Source organism: Fusarium coffeatum (genome assembly GCF_003316985.1).
Source record: "Fusarium coffeatum strain FIESC_28 chromosome Unknown BRIP53273_contig_320, whole genome shotgun sequence".
NCBI classification, from domain to species: Eukaryota; Fungi; Ascomycota; class Sordariomycetes; order Hypocreales; family Nectriaceae; genus Fusarium; species Fusarium coffeatum.
In genome coordinates this window covers 64,056-83,743 of record NW_022158109.1, presented here as the reverse complement: position 1 = coordinate 83,743, position 19,688 = coordinate 64,056, and the positions used below count along the sequence as shown (strand labels likewise).

The following is a 19,688-nucleotide window of genomic DNA, read 5'->3' as shown; positions in this document are numbered from 1 at the left end:
CTTGTTGCAGCGTACACTGTTTAGGAACCTATTACTTTTCTACAGACGGAGATTAATCACTACATCATCGGATCTATAGTGGCTGGGGATCTGCTCCTTACGGTTGCCTGAATCTTTACCTGTCCGGCAGTGGCAGTTCTCGCCAGTTGCCAACAGCTGCGCAACTCGCAAAATATCCGACCTTCCACGCACACGCACGCAAAAAATCAAGGAAAGAGGCGAAGAGAAACCGAATGAAATATTTCCGCCTCTTGCGTAAGAATCTCGCTTTATCTACGCGCCTTTTCTCCGGCCTGACGCTTTTCCCATTTTCACACCTCCACCCACACTCCTTCCAGATTATTGTTCTATATACCATAATCACCAACTCCTTTATTGTTTCCCTCTTCTAACACAGATTCGTGATCGAGGTTGGGCATTGAATCTCTTGTAACTCTTCATTCACGCGCCGTATTTTGGCACCGGCACAATGGGCCTCTTCAGCAAGTCCCTGCGGCGCCGTCGCCATCGAGCAGGTCCAGAAGTCGACCTTTTGAGCGCCGCTTTTGGTCTACCTTTTCATCGCGGCATGAAGCCTTCGTTCAACAAGAGTCCTGCTCGTATGAAGATTGTTTATGCATCTGAAACTGATTCCAGCGACGAATCCGAGTCTGATGAACCATACTCTTCATCTTCTGAGGACGAACGCGGACGACAACCGCATCGTGGCCGCAACCCCTCAAAAAGAGCTCCTACGCCTCACCGGATTACTCCTGCGTCTCCCAGTTCTTCAAAGAAGAGCCCTGCACGAAAGAAACAACATCGCCGACGTCACTCGGGAGGTTCATCTCGATCCAGCCCTCGGAAGTCGACTCGTTCTCGAACCTCTCGCTCAACTTCTCGTCGATCAAACGTTAGCAACATGACTACTCATCCGTCTATTCCCCCTGTACAAAGTTCTGCAACAATTCCGCCTCGAATTCCTGTTCATTTGTCGAAACCGCCTTGTAATATTGTTCAGTCTAAATCATTGCCTATTCCCACTTTGAACCACCCTTTTGGAGTTCCAGTATGCCAGCCTGTGCCTCATCAACAGGTGTACTACCACAGCCCGATCAACTTCGGGCAACTACAGCCAAACCATATGGCTCGAGTTCAGACACCTCAGTTTATCGACCCAGTCATGCCTCCGCATGTCGTGGCACAACCACCTCCTGGTCTGGCGACAGTCCCAGTGACTTCTACAGCCCCTAACAACAATGTGATCTCGTCAGAGAGATGCAACACAAGCACCCCTGAGCCAGAGTCTCAAGCCACAGGGGCACCTAACCCCTGGGCTAAAGATATACAGCGACTGCAGAAACGTATTGATGCCAAGATGGCTGATCTATCCTCGGAGCCTGACAGCAGAGTCCTGCGCCGCGACCTTCGCCGCCTCCAGGACCGACTCAACTCTAGCTTGAACAAAGCTATTAAGCATAGCAAGGTGCACGTTAAGAAGCCCTCGCTTGGGTCGGTTAGCAACTTTTCGCAGTCGACCCTCGGTAAGAACACTCCAGGCGGTATTGAAACCACACCTGTTCATGGTGCTGTCGTGCCCATGAGCACAATTGCGGACAATCAGCAGCGACGATACCATGCCCAACAGGCCAAGAGTCCTCAACGTATCCCACGCCACCATGTCTGCTCAGGATGTGGGAATGTTCGCTCGCAGCAATTCCATAAACGATGGCCCCTGGACAACACGAAGAAATCTCCCAAGATCAGCTACTGCGAGAGCTGTCGGGAAGACATGTACAACCGAGGTATTGTCCAGAAGTATCACTTTTGCTTCAATTGTGGAGGTGCGAGATCCCTGGCATTCCATAGAGAGCATCCGGTACTGCCAGGCGAGCCTATCTTCGTCAACTATTGTGGCTCATGCACCGAAGAATTTAAAGTCTATGAGAGCCTTCCTGACACTTCTGTTATCAACATCGTGAGTTTCCGATAACAGTTATTCTAGTCCTTTACTAATGCATTGAAGGCCGCACAAAGAGTCGACGCATATATGGAAGTGGCAACTCCCTCTGATTCGGGAGAAGACTTAGATTCTCTTATTGTCAACCGCCATCAGAACTGCAAGAACGACAAAGACAAGGTCCGCCGCGAAAAGCGACATGAAGCCAAGCCTAAGCCTAAACAACGCGATTCGAGCGTCGAGACACCCCGTGGAAGACGACGAGAGCCGCGTACTCCTAGAGTCCCCATCGTTGCATCCAATGATGACTTAGTGTCTCCTGAATCGCCATACTGTCCCTCGCGAAGCACTAGTTCTTCTGACCGTCGAGCAGAGCGGAAGTCGTCTGGGCAATTCAGCTCAGACTCTAGTACTAACACGGAGGAAGTGAAGGTAAATGGAAACTACCAGTCTCCTTACGTCGAGGATTCCACGTCGAGCCATCATTCAAGGGTAGCTACCCCGACTCCCAGCCTTCGTTCCAAGAAGAGAGATTTAAAGGTCGAGCCCAAAGCTCATGAGTCCCGCAAAGATTCACCAGCTGACTTCGTGCTCAAATCTGCACTGGCGGGTGGTGAGCGATCTTCTTCGGATGGATCTAGGAAAGCCCGAGCTGAGACATCAGAGGGGTCGCCTACAGTTCGTGAGAATTCTCTCGACTCTGAGCGTTCTGATCCAAGTTCGTCCAAGTCCTCTGGCAGCAAGACTGTCAGATTCAAGCAGTCTGTCGACATACGTACAGCCTTGCCGCACGACGGGGATGACTTCTCGGAGTCTGAAAGTCCTAGGTACCCTCGTGCCCCAGGGTCTCCTCTCATCTCTCGCAAGAAGTCTGCACCTCACAATACTCGGGAAACTAACGACAAATATTTGCACCCACACTACGGCCAACCCTCGATGGCAGCGCCTGGTTTCCACCGTGAACACTTGCACGTGCCGGATAGCTATCCTGGGTCACCCTCAATGGGATTTTCTAAAGGGGCTTTTAGTAAAGACTTTGATGGCAACGGGCATTGGGATACTTTCTCAAGCCCTGGATACTCTTATGCAGACCAGTATTCGGAGAACTCTTTCCGTAGCTATTACGGCACTGATGAAGAATTCGAGGCATCGACACCTCGACCTTACAACTATGATCATCACAGAGAATCGAGCACCTCTCTCCCATCACGTCTTTCTCCTGGAAGCATGTTTTCTTCCTTTTTCAAGAAGGACAAGGCATCCTCAGTTCCTCCAGGTAACCGAGCGAGCCCACGCACTTCTGGTCACGACTTCAACGAGACTGCCAGAGACAACTAGGAACGTTTTGGCCCTCGCAGTTTTACCGACAGCCAGACCACTCCTTGCCCTCAGCGATCACAGTGTTCCTCCAACACCTATACTTCGTTTACGGAACCTGAGTTGCATAGCTGCACAGACCAAGGGTCAGCTACCGAGACAGGCAGTGGTGTAGCTGCAAACAATCCTTATTACACACCCCGCAAGCGCAGTCATCCAGAAACTTCTTACTGCGGTTCTCCTATCAGATCTGAGAAGTCGTTCAAGTGCGGCCACGAATCGTCTTCATCCACAGCGTCTGATAAACTTATCTGGAAGAATGCCTTCAACCCTATCCCAACCGTTGAAGAGCCAGGAACTATCGGCGATTCTTCCCCTGAAAGCCCTACAGACCTGCTTGGTAAGTAACATGTAACCCCGTTTGTACAAATCATGTCACTGACATCATTCTTGGCAGAGTTTAATGTTATCATCGATTTTGCTTCTCCAGATAGTGGTGATGTTGATCTGGAATCATTGGAGTCACACTCCAGCACGTCGGACAACTAGACCGACAACACGCATTATCAAATGCGAGAATAATTATTTTGATCAGCAAGTATGTCCGGGGCATTCTCTACGCAAGCATGCTCACTGTTACGTCGCCACACTTCCACGCGAAAGCCTTGTCACGAGGCTTTCTGTTGAAACACGACCGCGGCCACGAATACTTTTACGATTGTACGAACGTTTAATGAATGAAGATCGAGCCTCTGGATGGAAAGCTCTGGATTACGACAAATCGGTCGACAAGAAAAGGACTGTCAGAGGTATGATAATGAGTCGATATGAAGGGGAATGTTTGTACGGCCTGGTTTTTTTCTCCCTTGGAACGAATGATTGCTACGTTGTATTATTAGGCGATATGATTGAATGAGTAATGTGTATAGGAATAATGATTCACAAAACGCTATCCAGAAGCGTGGTGCCCATGCTCTTGATATGTGCGAGTGGTTTACAGGCGTATCATTTATCACAGTCGAACACAAGCGTGTGGAATCGTAGTCAACATTTAACATTATAATGCCCTTTTATGTAATTTCTGTTTTCCCCGAGTGTACGTTCCCAGGATGCCGTGATAAAAGGGACCATCCCGTCTAGACAAGCCCTCCATTTCGCCTGAACCATCACGAACGTCGCTAAAAGGAAAGAGAAAAGAATACCACTTGAGTGACCTGCAGAACCAGCAATCCTGGGCTCCAACGCCCGTATGCCTGTCAAACATCAAGGACAATATAAAGAAATAGAATCATTGCTCCATCTTCCCAATTCCCGGGCACCAACTTAGCGCCTGAAGCTCTAAAAGAAACAAAATGCCTTTCTAGTGCATTGTACACATGTATGTATGCTGATGTCGCGTTACTGAATTTGAAAACTGTTTTCCTGGCCGGGGCTTATGCGAGGCAATGGTACTCCAAGGAAATGGCTCGTTAGGGGCGCGCTTGTGGTTGAAGCCATACGTGACAAAGGGATCTGCTTCGAGCTAAAATATGAGAGAGCTTCTTGTCGTTTCATCTCGAAAGCTTGACTCCGTGCTCGTTCTCTGTCGATGTTCTCCGCGCGTTCTTGTAAATCAGCACTGATTGCTTCTTCTCGCTTCTTCTTCTCTATGGCATCCTTGATTCGTTTCTCTGCCTTTTGGCAAGCGGCATCTAGCTTCTGCGCCAGTGGTCTAGGTGCGAGTTCCAAGGCCTTTTTCTCGCCACGCGTCTGAGAAGAAGCACCCCAGAAACATTGAAAGTTAAGCTGTGTTTGCTTGCCATTTCTATCCCCGGACCCCCAGATCGTTAAAACATCACCAGTGTGGACACGAGTCCAATGATGTGAAGGGCCGCTGTGGTTTTTGGGATCTGATGAGGGAAGCTGATAGCCATTGATGTTGATACCGACGGAAGCCTTTGTCGAGATATAGAAACTATACTCGTTTGGGTCCCCTGAATCCCGAAGCCAAGGAGGAGACACTTTCGACGGGTCTCTTGAAGGATCAAAGCTGTCGTCATCTTTCCATAGTAATAGCTTGAAAGCATATTTAGGTACTCGAGACTCGTAAATGTCGGTAAACTGCTCAGTATTCGCTGGACCACGACCAAAGGAGACCAAAGTGTCGGTGATAGGGATACTAATGCCAGAAACACATGAATCGGGGTGAGAGTCAACGACGCCAACGAGCCTCCTATTAGGGTCTGGCTCTTGAACAGGGACGATGATCTGCGTGTACGTGGTAGGCATTGTGTCAGGAATTTGTGAGTCCTCTGGAGGAGCGGCGGTAGGGGGGTACTCAATGGCGCCGTCTGTCGTGCCCTGAGGTGTTCGGGAGCTCCGTCTCGTCTCACTAATTTGCGTTCCAGCCTTTGACACTGGAGAGAAATACTTCATTGCAAGATCCCATAACGGACTCCTGCCCGGTGCAAACTTCTCGTCCCGGGTTTTTGCTGCCTGCTGAAAAGCCTTGTGTTGAAGATGGGTCAACTCCGGGTAGTTGAAGTGCCATGTCTTCTTGTCTTGCTCCCAGAAGCACGTCTTGTTGTAAGGTTGGTCAATTTGGCGTCCTGACGGCCTCCCAGCGGGAGGGACCTGAACCAATAGTTGATACTCTTCAACGACCTCATCTGCCAGGTCTTCAGCGTTACTGTCAGACTTTAATCTTTTCATTGTAGGTTTTCCGCGCGGCGTGCTCTCCTCGATCTCATCACTAGTGTCGTAAGAAGGGGGCTTGCGTTTGCTGGTGTTGAATTCTGAAGATTGCAACGAGAATTGGGAAGCTCCAAGACATTGCACACTGGGTTCATCGCCACCCAGACTTTGCGATGCCACATTCTCGACGAGGCTTTGAAGTTGATCCTCCGACTGCTTTTGATCCATAGAAGCATTATTCTGACGGTATGTTCGGCGATTCCTACTCCGGGGTGTAGCATCTTCGTCTGACTGGTAAGCCTCATCTTCATCCTGATTCGGAACCTCAGTTTCACCTGTGCTAGCGTTGCTCTCTTCAATGTTGAGGTACTCGTCTGGGATTACACCAGAACTGCCAATAGCGGAGGCACCAACTTCCCCGAAAAGCTTGGGCCTGTTTGTTTCTGGCAGCACTGCCGTAGTTTCCTTCTCAGATTCTTCACCCATGGAGTCGCTAACTCTGTCTTCCTCGTAGTGCCGGGCCTGTAGCTGAGAAAAGTTATCGAACATATCGTCGTCCGAGATCTCGTCGAAAGATTGAGATGCGTTGATCACTGACTCCTGGCCGGTATACCAAGGGTGACTTTCGAGTTCTTCCACTGTCGCTCGATTTTCCGGACGTCTCTCGAGCATTCTACAGAGAAAGTCGATAGCTTGGTCTGACACTTCGTTTCTTTGCAAAGGAGAGATGTTCAATCGGGTGGTCATGATCTTGTGTAACAGCTCAGAGTAGCTGATGCCGCTCTTGACTGGATAAGGGGGCGATGCGGTCAGAGCATAGAACAGCACGCCGCCCAAAGACCAGATGTCAACAGCGTGGTTGTACCTCTGACCGGGAGGACGTCGCATCTTCTTACCCCGGCTACGTACTCCATTGTCATCATACTCGGCATACTCTGTGTACACCTCAGGGGCACAGTACAGTAAAGTACCACAGAATGTTCGCAAGAAAGTCTGTTCACTGTCCACCATTTTTGACAGACCAAAGTCGGTAAGTTTGAGGTCGATAGGATTGAGAGAGTTGATGAGGATGTTGTCTGGCTTGACATCGCGATGAGTAATATTGTTGGCGTGGAGGTATCCCAAGGCACTTAGGAGCTGCCCTGACATGGTCCGGACAACGTCTTCTCTGATGGCTTTGTGGTCTGAGATGAGTTTACCCAAGTCGCCACCAGGGACGAACTCCATGATAATGATAAGCAATCGGTCATCCCATTCGAAATGCTCCATATAGCGAACGATATGAGGCTATGAAATAAACGTTAGAAGCCATGGGAGTGAGTCTGATATGTTGCAAGACTTACATGTTGAACCTTCTGCATGATTTTCATCTCATTCTCGACTTTTTGGTCAAGCACGCCGTTCTTTATAAAACGACGCTTCTCGATTTCCTTGGCAGCATAGGGCAGTCCGTCATATTTAGAAGTGACTCTGTGGACGACTGCGAACGCACCCTTTCCGATGGACCCGATTCGATTGTACTTACCAGATCCTGTCCATTCACGGTTGCCCTCTCGTCTCTTGTTTGATTTATGAGAAGGGGGTGGGGTGACTTCGTCCGTCTCTTCTCTCTTAAATTGATTCTGGGCCGGAAGTTTGAAGAGATCAACATGTCCACCGGGTCCAGGGGTAATGGTATCATTCGTGCGCTTCATTCCGTGACGAGTAAAGAAGGCTTCTACTTTGTCGGTATATGCTTGATCGTACTCATTATCACGCCGTGGTATTCGGACCCTGAAAGTCAAGTCTCTAGCTTCTTGGTGGAGGTATACCCGGATGATCGAGCCAGAACTGAGAACCCATCTCAGAGTGGGCGGGTCAGACCTTCCTTTAGCTGTAGGATTGGAAGTCAAGTGATTGCCATCAACTATAGTGCCATTTGTTGACTGATCCTCAATCATGACAGTGCCATACTCGTTGACGTATATTCGAAAATGGATGTTGCTGACTCGTTTCAAAGGATCGTTTACAAATACAACATCGCATCGCATGGGGTTGCGACCAAAGACGAAGCCAGCAGTCGGGTTCTTGAGTTGTGACGACAGTCGGAGGATAATAGCATGACTGCCGTTGCCTTCTGGGTTGGCGAGGAATCGGCCAGCCTGGTCTTCGAGGGCATAATCAGGCTCGACACCGTCCGCTTCGTTTTTTCCAATGATATGAGGGGAGTTTTCGTCCACCAGACGTTCAAGTTCGATGCGGGCCGATTCTGAATGTGGATAGAGGACGCATATTATATCGGAGATGTCGTCGTCTGAGAAGCCCGAATTTTGCTTGCCGACACGGCGCGGGTCAAGGACATTTTGCGTCGCTTCCGTGAGGAGGTCAGCGCAGGCAGAGAAGAGGGTGGACGGGACAGAGGAAGCCTACCTTGCGTTGGCTCGTCGCCGTCCATTGGGAGCGACCTAAGCAGCCTACGCCGAGAAGCAATACAAGACTGCCGTCGTGAAGTTTAACAAAAGCCAATGCCAGGCAGAGAGAGTATTCGGCTTATAATAATTCGAGGCGATCGCGGGCGCAAACGCTACAAGTTGGAAAGTCCTACTTTGAATACGGGTTGGGGTAACTTTTCGATATCGTGGGAGAACCGAACGGATGTTTGAATGTCTCAGTACGGTTGAATCGCAAAGCGGGCTTAACAGCGTGAATCTAGTGAATATGCAAAAAGTAAATAAAAGAGGAGGTTGGAGAATCAAGAATCAAGACTCCAGAGAGAGGGGGACAAGATGGAAAAAGCAACGACAAGGGACTATTGAGGTTCAAGTAGTAGGTATGGCTTGGACTAGATTGGATGGCAGGGACGAGGGACGTCACGACAAACAATTCCTCCCCTCGAGGAAACTGGAACAACTGCCTCTGGTTGGTTGACAGCGATCGGAACCTTGTCTAATAGCGGTCTCTGGCCTATCGCATGGCCAATTGCCTATGAATTAGGCACCCTTTAGTGATCAGTTCCAGGCTGCTAAATCCCGAGCCCGGGCGCCCATGGGCATGGGCATGGGCATCCACGTCCCACGTCCCATCGCAGCGGGGAGACGCCGTTTGAGTGCCGTCACGACCCTGCTATTTGACCCCTTGCTTAATAGAGTGGAAACGGTCCATACAACACGTTATGGATGCCTCAGCAACCAAAAAAAAGTCGGGCTCATGATTTAACAAAACAAGGTCACATCACGTTGAATCCACGTAACACGGGCGCGTGGAAATGATACTCGAGGCGCGCTCAAGTCACGCGCTTCAGGTTGTCGCTTTTCTTACAATAAACAACCAACGACTACAGGCGTCGACGTCAGCCTGTCAGGCGCCAACTAGCAGTGCTTGCCCTCGAGACTTTCCTTCAGAGTTGAGCGGGTCAAGCAAAGTCACTGGACAGCGACGCCTGCCAAAGGTCTCAGCTTAGCCTACGCTTCGCCACGATCCAACCTAATAGCTTTTGATTTGATTACGATTGTTGCTACCTCAGATCGATATAAGCCCAACAACGTTCTGCACAAAATAAAACATCTGGGCCTGGCGCTGAACTGGACTTAACTATCACGGTTTATATACGAAAATGGGTTGGACATAACGTTTGGAAAGCTCACTCAGAAAATGGCATACAATGTTCTTAATCAGGTAAGTATTGTAAGGAGAAAAAATGCTAACTGAAAACTGTATCCATGATAATAGAAATGCGAAACATCCCGAGATAATGCAGCTCTTCTTTGTATGCCCAAGAGTTTATGCAAATTGATTTCAACCCATGACCGCCAAACCACTCCGTTCCTACATGCCCAAAACGCCATATGATGCGTCCATTTCGTTTGTAATCTAAGTCGCCACATGTAATACCCATAAAATAGTCATCATGCAGTGCCTTCACAAAATCCCCTTTACAAATCCTGATTAGAACGCTTGCCCTTGATACTGGGGATGCACGCTACGAGCCTGCTGGGTCCCATCCGACGGGCCATATTGGCCTTGAGGTGGCACGAAACGAGGATCAACCTGTTGCGCAGCCCGGATCGGACGGGAGAAACTGTTCGCCTGTCCATAACCACCCGCCTGCTGGGGTGCTGCTCCATACGATGAGCCACCCGGTGTGTACTGGCCAGGGGCTTGTCCCATAGGGCTGTATGCGGGCATATTACCAGCACCCATCATTGGCTGCTGGTAAGGTTGTTGGTAGTTTTGTTGGTGAGCCTGCTGCTGGTATGCCATCTGCTGTTGCTGGGCAAGTTGATGTTGCATCATTTGCTGCTGAGCCATTTGTTGCTGAGCCATCTGCTGCTGATGAGCCATAGCAGCTTGTTGATGCTGACGTTGATTGATCGCATGCTGAACGGCTTGGCTGTTCATCCCCTGCTTCATTTGCTGCTTCTCCCGTTCTCGAGCTTCAATAGCACCGACTAAGCCCGATCCTGATGAAGCCTGTCTCTGATGACCGGGCATGAAACCCTGAGATCCTTGCCTTTGGTGTCCAGGCATGTTGATCAGGGGCTGACCAGTCAAGCGGGCAACATGTTCCTGTTCTCGAGCACTGAGATGACTCGAGGTTTCTCCAGAGCTTGCAAAATTGAGCGTCGAGTTCGCACCTCGCGATCCAGGTCGCTGGAGCAGATCGGCAGATGTGCTGCGAGAGTGTCGGCCATTCTGAACAGCTTGGAGCATATCGGAGGAACTGTTTCGCTTCATTCCGGGGCCAGGAGTGCCTGAGCGATTGCCGCCCATGCTGTTTCCAGATGTGGTGCGGGCATGAGCAGCTCTTTGTTGCACGAACTCCTCAGCACTAAGGCCATGAGAGCTCGCCGGAGGAGCTGTCGCACCTGGTGACCATGCCATAGTACGCTTCGTCTCTGGGGACTCGTTGTGACCTAGAGATCCCTGAGAAGCGGAAGCTTTGTGAGGAGGGGGTGTTGGTCCATGGCCTCCAGGAGTATGAGGCCTGCCCTTAGCGGCTCCATAGTTGATAGTTGGGCCAAAATTAATATCTGGAATACCATAATTATCCCGGGAACCATCTGGTTCTTCCGCACCACCAACGGTCTTCAGAACACCAGCACGAGGCTTAGGTTCGCTGTATTCGTATGTGTCTACAAAGTTCCTGAGGCTAGTTGTAGGCGAATTGTCGTCATAGTGGCTGCTTTGGTTACTCATCTGGCTCTCCAATCTGCCGGGCGGGGGCGGTCGCCTTTCAGAGTTGGGGGTACCTTGGCGAGGCGTTTGGCGGCCTTGATCAAACGCATAGTGATCTATAATCTCATTCGTAGTAATGCCACTGCTGCCGGACATAGTATTTCCCTTGGTGTTTTCGAAAGGCATAGGTCCTGGTGGCACAGGCCCCGGCGCAGGTCCAGGTACGGGTTTGCGATGCGTCATTTGTCCTGGATGGCCATTAGGAGGGCCGTTCGGAGGTCCATTTGGACGGGATCCTGGTGGTCCGTGAGAGCCAGGGGGTCCTGGGGGACCAGGAGGGCGGCCTGGGCCGGGTCGGTAGTTTCCATAAGGTCCAGGAGGTGGAGGGCCATGTCCGGGGGGAGGACCATTTCCACGGGCACGAGGATCGGAAGGTCTACGACCATCGAAGCCGGGGCCTCGGGGATCAGAGGGCCTTCTTCCGTCGGGACCAGGTCGTCGAGGGTCTGACGGACGTCGTCCATCTGGCCCTATATCAGGTCGGCGATTGGCATTTTGGGGATGGGGAGGACGTTGTTGGGGGGGCATGCCTGGAGGCATCGGAGATCGTCTTCCTTCCGCAGTTCCAGGGCGAGAGTTTGGCCCGCGGCCGTAGGGACTAGGTGGCCCAAGTGGGGGCTGACCCAGAGGTGATCGGGAACGCTGTTGAGATAAGTTGGCCGGAGGAGGAAGACTGTTGGAAGAGGGATCCTGATTTGGTGGGCTTAAAACTTCACGCGAACGGTTGTCGTTAGCAGATATCCCTACGGAGTTGGCGTGTGGTGGCAGTACCGATGGTCCAGATCTTGCAGCGTCCACCTCATCTTCCCGTGGAGAAGGTTTCGAATCGTTCGGTCCGCCCAATCCTCCCGCTGAGGAAAGCTGGGCGAGAGTAGTAACGGAAAGCCTACTGTTAGCTCGTCTGAGCTCGGGTGAGTGATACGCGTTGCTAACGGGCCGAGCTTGAGAGCCATGGCTGAAAGCAGGAGGGCGTGAGACAGGCTCAGGAGTATGCATCTGCCGCATACCATCAAGATCCTTTAGAGGAGGTGAGCCACGCTCGTTCGGGTAAGCAGGACTCTGGTCTCGTGAAACCTGGTTCTGGTAAGGGGCGCCAACAGGAGTTTGGCCGCGCTGGGGCGAGCCAGAGTAAGGACTGTTGCCATTGGCATCGGGACGGAAAGGGGGGCCACCCAGTTGGTGAGGATCAGATGAGTTACGGCCATGTCCGCCGAGAGCGACCCGAGCAGGGTCTGCAGGGGCTGAGTCTGTTCGAGCACGCTCACCGAGTGAGAAAGATCGTGAAGACCTGGTAGGAACTTGCTGGTCCGAAAGGCCAGTCTTGGCTTTTGGTGGTCCATCGCCAAAGCTCAACCTGACACTCTTTCTACTGTTGCTTCGAGAGCGCGTCGCAGGCGCATCGTCTACAGCGTTCATTCTGGTGCCGGTAGACTCTTTGAGCTTCTTTCTCCAGTCTCGCTCACCCCAGTTCGAGCTACCGTCTTCAAGAATCAAGTTGGAAACATCAAGATTCTCGAGGTAACCATAACGTCGACTCTTGGGCATGGCAAACATCAGTGACCTTGAGTCCAGTGTGCTGGCAACGAGTCTTCCAGGTCGTCCATAAAGACCAAACGTATCCCATGTAGGGAAGAGGAAACGCAGCAACATCTCGAAACCACTGACAGCAGGGCGAGTCTCGGGCATGATGAAGACAAACCCTTCGGTAGAGGAAGGGGGGTCAGTGTGGATAGAGATGTTGCCTTCGACCTTGAGCAGGGTTGACGCATCAATCAAGGACTTTGCCTGAGGGTAAATGGCATATGCTGAATAGGCGTCGGTGATGGTTGCGATCGGTTGCGCTTTCTTCTGCTTTTTACCATCCTTCCTCTCATCGTAGAACTTGATATCGCCCTTGAGGGTAGGAACAGGCGATCGGTCATAAGGGGACCTCTTCTTCAATTCCTTTTGGAGCTTTGCGTATTGCTTCTCATCAGGAGGAGTAATAACACACCAGCATCGTCTCCAAGGTACACCGGCGCCGAAGCGGACTCTAACCCATTCTTCGGTGGGGAATTTGGCCCTTTCCATGATGACACCAATGTTATTGAGCGACTTGCCCTTGCCGGCAATGAGAGCGCCGGTGTAGGCCTCTTGGAGCGAGGAGTGCTCAAAGATAGCCAATCGGATACCGGCAGTCCATTGCAACAGGGAGTGACGGGAGTTGAAATGAAGGAGATATCGGTTTCTTCCGGCGGTGGAAATACTCAAGATATTCTGTAGGGGTTGTTCATCGGCAGACCTAGTAGGCAGGGATTCGATCTGTCAGAGTTCGTATTAGTCAAGCCCGGAGATTTTACAATCAGCATGCGACCGGGCCAATTACCATCTTGATCGATGCATCAGTCAAGTTGATGAACTTGGGCAAAACCTCGCCCTCCTCGCCCGCAGCATCGAGTTCCGCGGCGTCCCATAGTGACAAAACGGTCCCGACAAGTTGGGCAAAGCACTCAGTCCAGGTTCTGTCAGGGTTTGGTTTACCCTCTGTTAACGAAGCCGTTAGCTATACATCCTTGCAACACATGTAAGAGCAGTTGAATGTGGAGTCGCTTTGGTGCCAGGGGTAGGTATTGTGGAGAGGGTACAAACGGCAGTGGGATCTGGGTTTAACATACGTGTGTTCTGGTCGTCGAGCTTGAGGAAATAACCCTCTTGGTACAGCTTATTGGAGTGACTGTTGAGGAACGAAAAGATAGGCTGGAGTTCGGGGATTGTATCCTCGGTGATGTCCATGACGGGTGGTTGGTGAGCCAGGACCATAGACGGGGGTCGTGAAGATGCAGCAGATGAACTGCGTCGTCGACGTGTGGATGGTTCAATTGGGGAGCCGCCGTTCAGTGGTGTGCCATAATCTGGTCGCGAAGGCGGTGTGTTTGGCCGAGAAATATCGGTACTGACTCGGTGGTCTGGAAAAGGTTCAGTGCCAGAGTTGGTTCTGCGATGACCTTGCTTGTAAGGCGAATTCGATGGAGGAGAGGTTGAGGGCGGAGGTGTCTTTGTGCCGGCAGAGAACTGGGACATAAACGAAAGAACTAAGTATTGGCACCAAAGAGTTAGCACGAGACAGGGACGGGATGAGGTGAGATATTATGAATGGCATGCAGCCCCTGGAAGTAGACGATATGTCCACGTCGCTCAGTCCCTTCAATTAGAGCCAGACCCCTAGAGGAACTAGCCAAGGGGATCTTGGGCACCACACGTCAACGCACAGTGGAACTCTCTGTCCCCGCTACCCATAACGGCCCCCCCTGCGGCGGGCAATGTTGCAGGCGCAGATACGGGAGAGTCATCTCTGTCCAGTCCATGAGTTTGGGTCGGGTGCCCTGGGCAAGCCCGCCTAACTGAACGTGGACGAGCCAGGGTAAGGGCCAAAGAAGCCACTAGCGTCACTTCCACTAGGTCTTCCCGGCGTGCACGTCCGGGCGCAAAGCAACGCAAAGCACCTCAGCGCAACGCAACGCAGAAATAACGACCGCAGGGACTGGAATGGTATTCACAAATGTACAGCATGTGAAGGTACGCACCTCGATTTCGGCCCATCTTGACAACAATGGTCGGTATGACCCGAGGGAATTTCTGAGACAAGAAAGTAAATAAACAATGAGGCCAATTCACGCCCAGCAAGAAAAGGGAGGAAAAGGTTAGTTGACCGGCTCAACGGCGTGCGCAAGGGATGATCTCGAGAGATGAAGAGCTGCGCCAGCCACGATACTGACGTCGTCGGATACCGTAATTTCAGACGAATTTGCTTGTCGTTTCTAGGCGTTTAGTACCAGGGCGAATCTGCGACCCAAGAATAAGAAATAAAGAAGGGAAGAAAGCTGGCCCCTGCGTGCGATACGATTTCAGATGTAGGTGAGGTGGGCGGTTCTTGTACGTCGACTCTAAGACTCTAGACTCCCTTTAGAACCCGGGGCCGGAGCGTATCCATTCAAAGGTGGTGCTGCGGCGGGTGCGGATGCAGATACGGATGCTTCGGGCGACTGACATGTCAGTACTGAGCAGCCAAGGATGTCGATGACCAGGTGCAACTGGTCGATTTGTGGTGAGCTATGTACCGTGAAAAGTAACTGCAGACAATGTCTATGCAAACGACAGTAGTGAATAGGCAATGCAATGCTGGCCTTGGCTCTGGGACTGCCGGTAATTAAGTTGCTTGGGTATACGGGCTGGGGCCGTGAATTCTTGATACGCGGAAGCCGGCGTCGGCGGAGTTGTAACGATTGTCTTTCGGCGAGTAGCGGTGGTGGTCCCTTAAGTAAATACTACCGGTCCTTCGCCCTGCGTTGCTGAAGTATACTGTCTGGTATTAGTAAAAAAAGAGGGATATGTCGTTCGATGGGATAACCTTGCCAGCTTCCCAGCTTGCGGGCTTCGTTGTTTAAATTTGTATGAGGCTGGTAGGGGACCCAGAAATCGAAACGTCAAGAGCAGGTTTTCTTGGAAAAAAGAGGACCGCCAACAAGCTCCAAGCCAGCCCAGGTCCGGTCAGGTTCAGTGTTGCGATCTAGGTAGGTATGGATCTCGAACCGGCGCGGGGGGTCCCTTATTTTCGATAAAGTCCCTCTTTGAATAGCTCCGGAGTAACAGAACCTAGAGAAGAGGGTCCGACGAGATGAGCTCGTTTGTTTAATTTGTCTGCGTACAACGGAGCAAACTGTTTCTGTCTGTTATGCTTGCAATATCGTGGGTATGTACTGCAAGGTACTGTACAAAAATTGTATCCAATGGCTCCTTCCCAACTTTCGATTTGCGACTTGCGATCAACGAATTGAGTGATGACGGACTAGATCAGTGCCCGGCATACGTCACTAGTTTAGCCAGCGGTTATGGCATGGGCTAGAGAGCCTAGAGCCTAGAACGGACACCCTCGAATTCACTAAGAGGACCCTCCTAGGTCTGTTAGATACAGCACAGGCACCTCCAAACTCATGCACACCGAGTAATGTACTGAAAGCAAAGTCGGTGAGCCAAGACTTTACTAAGGAAGAAAGGAAAAGCGCAACAAAAATGAATTCGAATCAAGGAACGGGAGAGACAGACAGGATGGTTCGCAACACCGTGAAGGGTTCGTGGAGGGTTACAATCCGCTCATGACAGCAGGGGGATCATGTTTTCTTTATGTATACTTGCCATGATGCCCAGTTTCAAGTTGACTACCTCCCAAAGGGGCTCACGGCTCACGTCAACCCAGACGGAAGACGAAAATAGAGCCCAAAGAAGTACAAAGAATCAATCGGATGCTTAGATGACAGGCCTTTGTTTCGTAACATGTCTTTGACGAACTGTCAGGTGTTGAATGGGCGCTTCGGGCGTATTGACAGCAATGTGAACGAGGCATGTCGTCCAATCATAATCACGCTATTCCATCTGTCTATGACTGAGCCAAGATCCGCACGTACGCAGTGCAACATGACAAGATACTGCACGCATATGCTTCAACCAGGTGTATGTGTGCTTGGCGCCAGCTATCACTGGTACGATACTCTAGTTTCGTGTCTTTGGCACGATGCATCTGGTATTCCAAGCAACCTGTACCAGCAACCAGGCTTGGAATTCGCGGCACAGCATACAAGAGCGAGGTAATATGACGATAAAAAAAGTCTTGTCGACCATTACCTGACTTACAAAAATGGTACTGTAACATGGCGCGGACAGTGCAGCTTGGGGACCTGCAGTCTGCAGTTTTTACCGCTGATCCACGACTCAATTAGGTACAACATGGAGCCTGTAAATGAATATTTGATAGCCAGTGGCTGGGATATTCCCGCTTCGGGCTCCGTAGAACGGCGTCAACGAGGGACGGGATCGTGGCATATCCCGGCCGAGAAGGGACTCGTCATTCTTAAACGCCATCTTTCTTACTTCGGGGCTTCTTGTCTTTTTTTGCCCTTACCGCTGTCTCCACGGACACTTGAACTGTATTCTTCACCTGCTCGGCGGGCCGTTCATCGTCCATGCCTGAGATGGCTCCATCGCGATGCGTCTCAGACGCCCCGGCTGCCAGCCACTCCGATTGCCTTCAACGGATCACTCTGTTTCGCCCTGTTACGAATAGAGAACAGCACTGTCGTCCTTCACGCAAGTGCCGTCGTACCAACGAAATTACACCATACCAAGCCAGTTCGTTGGGGGCCAAGCAACTCGTATTATTGCTTCAATAGTATCGAGCCGAGACTCAACCTTTGGGGCTTTTGGCGATTTTGACTCCACTGTACCGCTCGACATATACGTAAGTGTCCAGCCTCTTTTTCTCATTGGTATCTGGGCTTTATATATAAGCGGGTATCAACAGTTTTCTGGGGATAAGAAAAGCTTGGCGTGATGAAGGGCCTCAAGGTTTATCCCCTCAGCAAACAGATGGTCTACGAATTCTCAGTTGGTGTTAGTTTGCCCAAGAGTTGTAAATGATGGAAATAAGGGCTATCGGTTTGAGGCTTACCAGAGGCCCATTGAAGCAACACGTAGACGTCGTCGGCGTGTCCTTTAGCGCTAGAGCTGGGTAAGGTACTCCCGGGTTGAGGCTTCATGGATCCATGATGGAGGTATCCAAGCCCTATCTGCAGTGTTCAGCCGGACATGGGTCAGGGTACAGTTTACAGTTAGTGAAGTTGGGGGTCGTAAAAGTCCGGAGAAGACTGCCAGACTGCCATATCCAGAAAGTACTTTGGTCACTGCTGCAAACAATCCGATACAGAAGATCAGAATCACGATGGCTATGCAAGCATGATGCCAAGCACTTGGTCTTTATGTTTATTCCAGCATCCTAATTCCATTGGTTCTAGCGTATGATCGAGGCGCCCTGTACATCAGAGCAAAATCTGATCAAATAATTACATTGCTGTCCTGTACCTTGCTCTACTCAACCGGGACCACCGGCTCTTCCTTGGCCATGCATCATCCATGCGCACTCAGCCGCCAGCTGTGCTGTATTGTACTTGGGTAAGGATACGCTTTGAATGTTACAACCAGAACGGGGGTTTACGTGCGCAGGCGGTTAAGTTTTTTCTTTTCTTTTGATCTGATAGACATGACAGCATAAGTTACGTTTTGAAGTTTTTGTCGAAAGTGCTTGCGCGTCAAACAATGGGGAATGAGGTGCAGATTGTGCCAGTCATGATTGACGATTATCATTAGCGTCTCACTTCAAAGTTCCGATTGTTTGGCATCCATCCCTCCAGGCCGTCCAACACAGCCTACTAAAACTGCTTCTACAAGGCCCCCCCCCCTACGGTACGATCGGCCAGGTCCACTCCACTCTGTTTGATCGTCAGGCATTTGAAGAGCCGGTAACTCATCTCTCAAGAGCCGCAGATCGTCATGTCAGCTACGTACTATCAGATTTCATGTAAGTCACTTACAGCAACTTATCTCATAATAATACCTACCACGCTATTCCTCAATACGCGAATTCACGTCCGCAAGGGCAGGAGTTTCCCGATACTTCCCAATTGGGGAATAGCAGCTCTGCTGGCTTCAGTTGAGGAACCATTTCATCCCAACCCCTTACGTCATGAGTCCCGATACTGCGGTGATAGCTTTCCTGCACGTCGTTCTTTGAGGACACTATCAGACTAGGTATCAACTAGTCCAGCTGATCTTTGCATCCATTCACTCGTGGAGACTGGAGACATAGATACACAGATCACATCATGGATAGTGTCTCGATAAAGTGCGTCATGCATCAATCATTCCTCATTTTATCGCGAACGGCATGTTTCTCTAGACGACTGTTGACAGCAGACGAAGGTCATGGCGCGCAGTAAACTTGGCGACCAATATATCTTGGCATCTATGATTGGACTGATGCTCTAGATCGGTTGGAACAAGGTGCGGCAACCTTCACACTGGACACACCTTAATTTGTTCAATGTGGCTGCTGTTTCGTCTCATGACGTGTAGATGCCAGTGTATCTCCGGACGCCAACACGTGGTGCTTCGATAATCGCACCTGAATGTCAAATCTCTAGTGGAATTCAGCCATCGGGTTCGAGAATGCTCAGCCTGGCTAAGAACTTGACTAATACTTTAGATAATCGAATCATTGGTTGCTTTGCTTCTTGATCTGCCCGTGCCGCTTGTGCCTGGGCTACATATGGACCACCACATTAGTCTATTGGGCCAGTCCTGGAGGTACTGAACAACCAGCAACTTGATTCCAGGTGCTACAGGGTATCAATTCCTTCCTTGTTACGGAGTACTATTGTCCAATTTCCCAAGATATCGGTATAGGAAATAACCTCTTTTTTTTTTCACGATATCAAGATATTAGTTACCCAATCACAACACGCTGCTACTATTGAGTGTTTAGGTAACCATCCTCACGGAAGATTGCCGAACCACAACCTCTTTTTGTTGGTTAGGCTTGCCTATACCTATGTTTGTGCTTGTGTTTGTGTTTGCCTTACTGACTTACAGTCACACAGCTGTATAAGTCACTAAGGACAAACTGCTGATGCCTTCAGAGGCATCATGTCAGGACTATTATAAATAGTCTTCTTTCTTC

At 50.5% G+C, this 19,688-nt stretch overlaps 3 protein-coding genes across 3 annotated transcripts; 1 reads left to right on the top strand and 2 right to left on the bottom strand.

Moving 5' to 3' along the window:
- Nucleotides 1–469: 469 nt before the first annotated feature.
- Nucleotides 470–3,805, top strand: FIESC28_10525 (uncharacterized protein; the record flags this gene model as incomplete). The annotated part of the gene is made up of 4 exons (XM_031164656.1): nt 470–1,957; nt 2,006–3,215; nt 3,396–3,656; nt 3,714–3,805. The coding sequence occupies 4 exons, from the start codon at nt 470–472 to the stop codon at nt 3,803–3,805; spliced, it is 3,051 nt and encodes a 1,016-aa protein (XP_031011301.1).
- Nucleotides 3,806–4,654: 849 nt separating this feature from the next.
- On the bottom strand, nt 4,655–8,363 carry FIESC28_10524 (uncharacterized protein; the record flags this gene model as incomplete). Its single annotated transcript, XM_031164655.1, has 3 exons — nt 4,655–7,216; nt 7,273–8,279; nt 8,339–8,363. The coding sequence occupies 3 exons, from the start codon at nt 8,361–8,363 to the stop codon at nt 4,655–4,657; spliced, it is 3,594 nt and encodes a 1,197-aa protein (XP_031011300.1).
- A 1,490-nt stretch (nt 8,364–9,853) lies between these two features.
- Nucleotides 9,854–14,203, bottom strand: FIESC28_10523 (uncharacterized protein; the record flags this gene model as incomplete). Its single annotated transcript, XM_031164654.1, has 3 exons — nt 9,854–13,444; nt 13,509–13,666; nt 13,798–14,203. 3 exons carry the CDS (start codon nt 14,201–14,203, stop codon nt 9,854–9,856), a joined length of 4,155 nt encoding a protein of 1,384 aa, XP_031011299.1.
- Nucleotides 14,204–19,688: the final 5,485 nt, after the last annotated feature.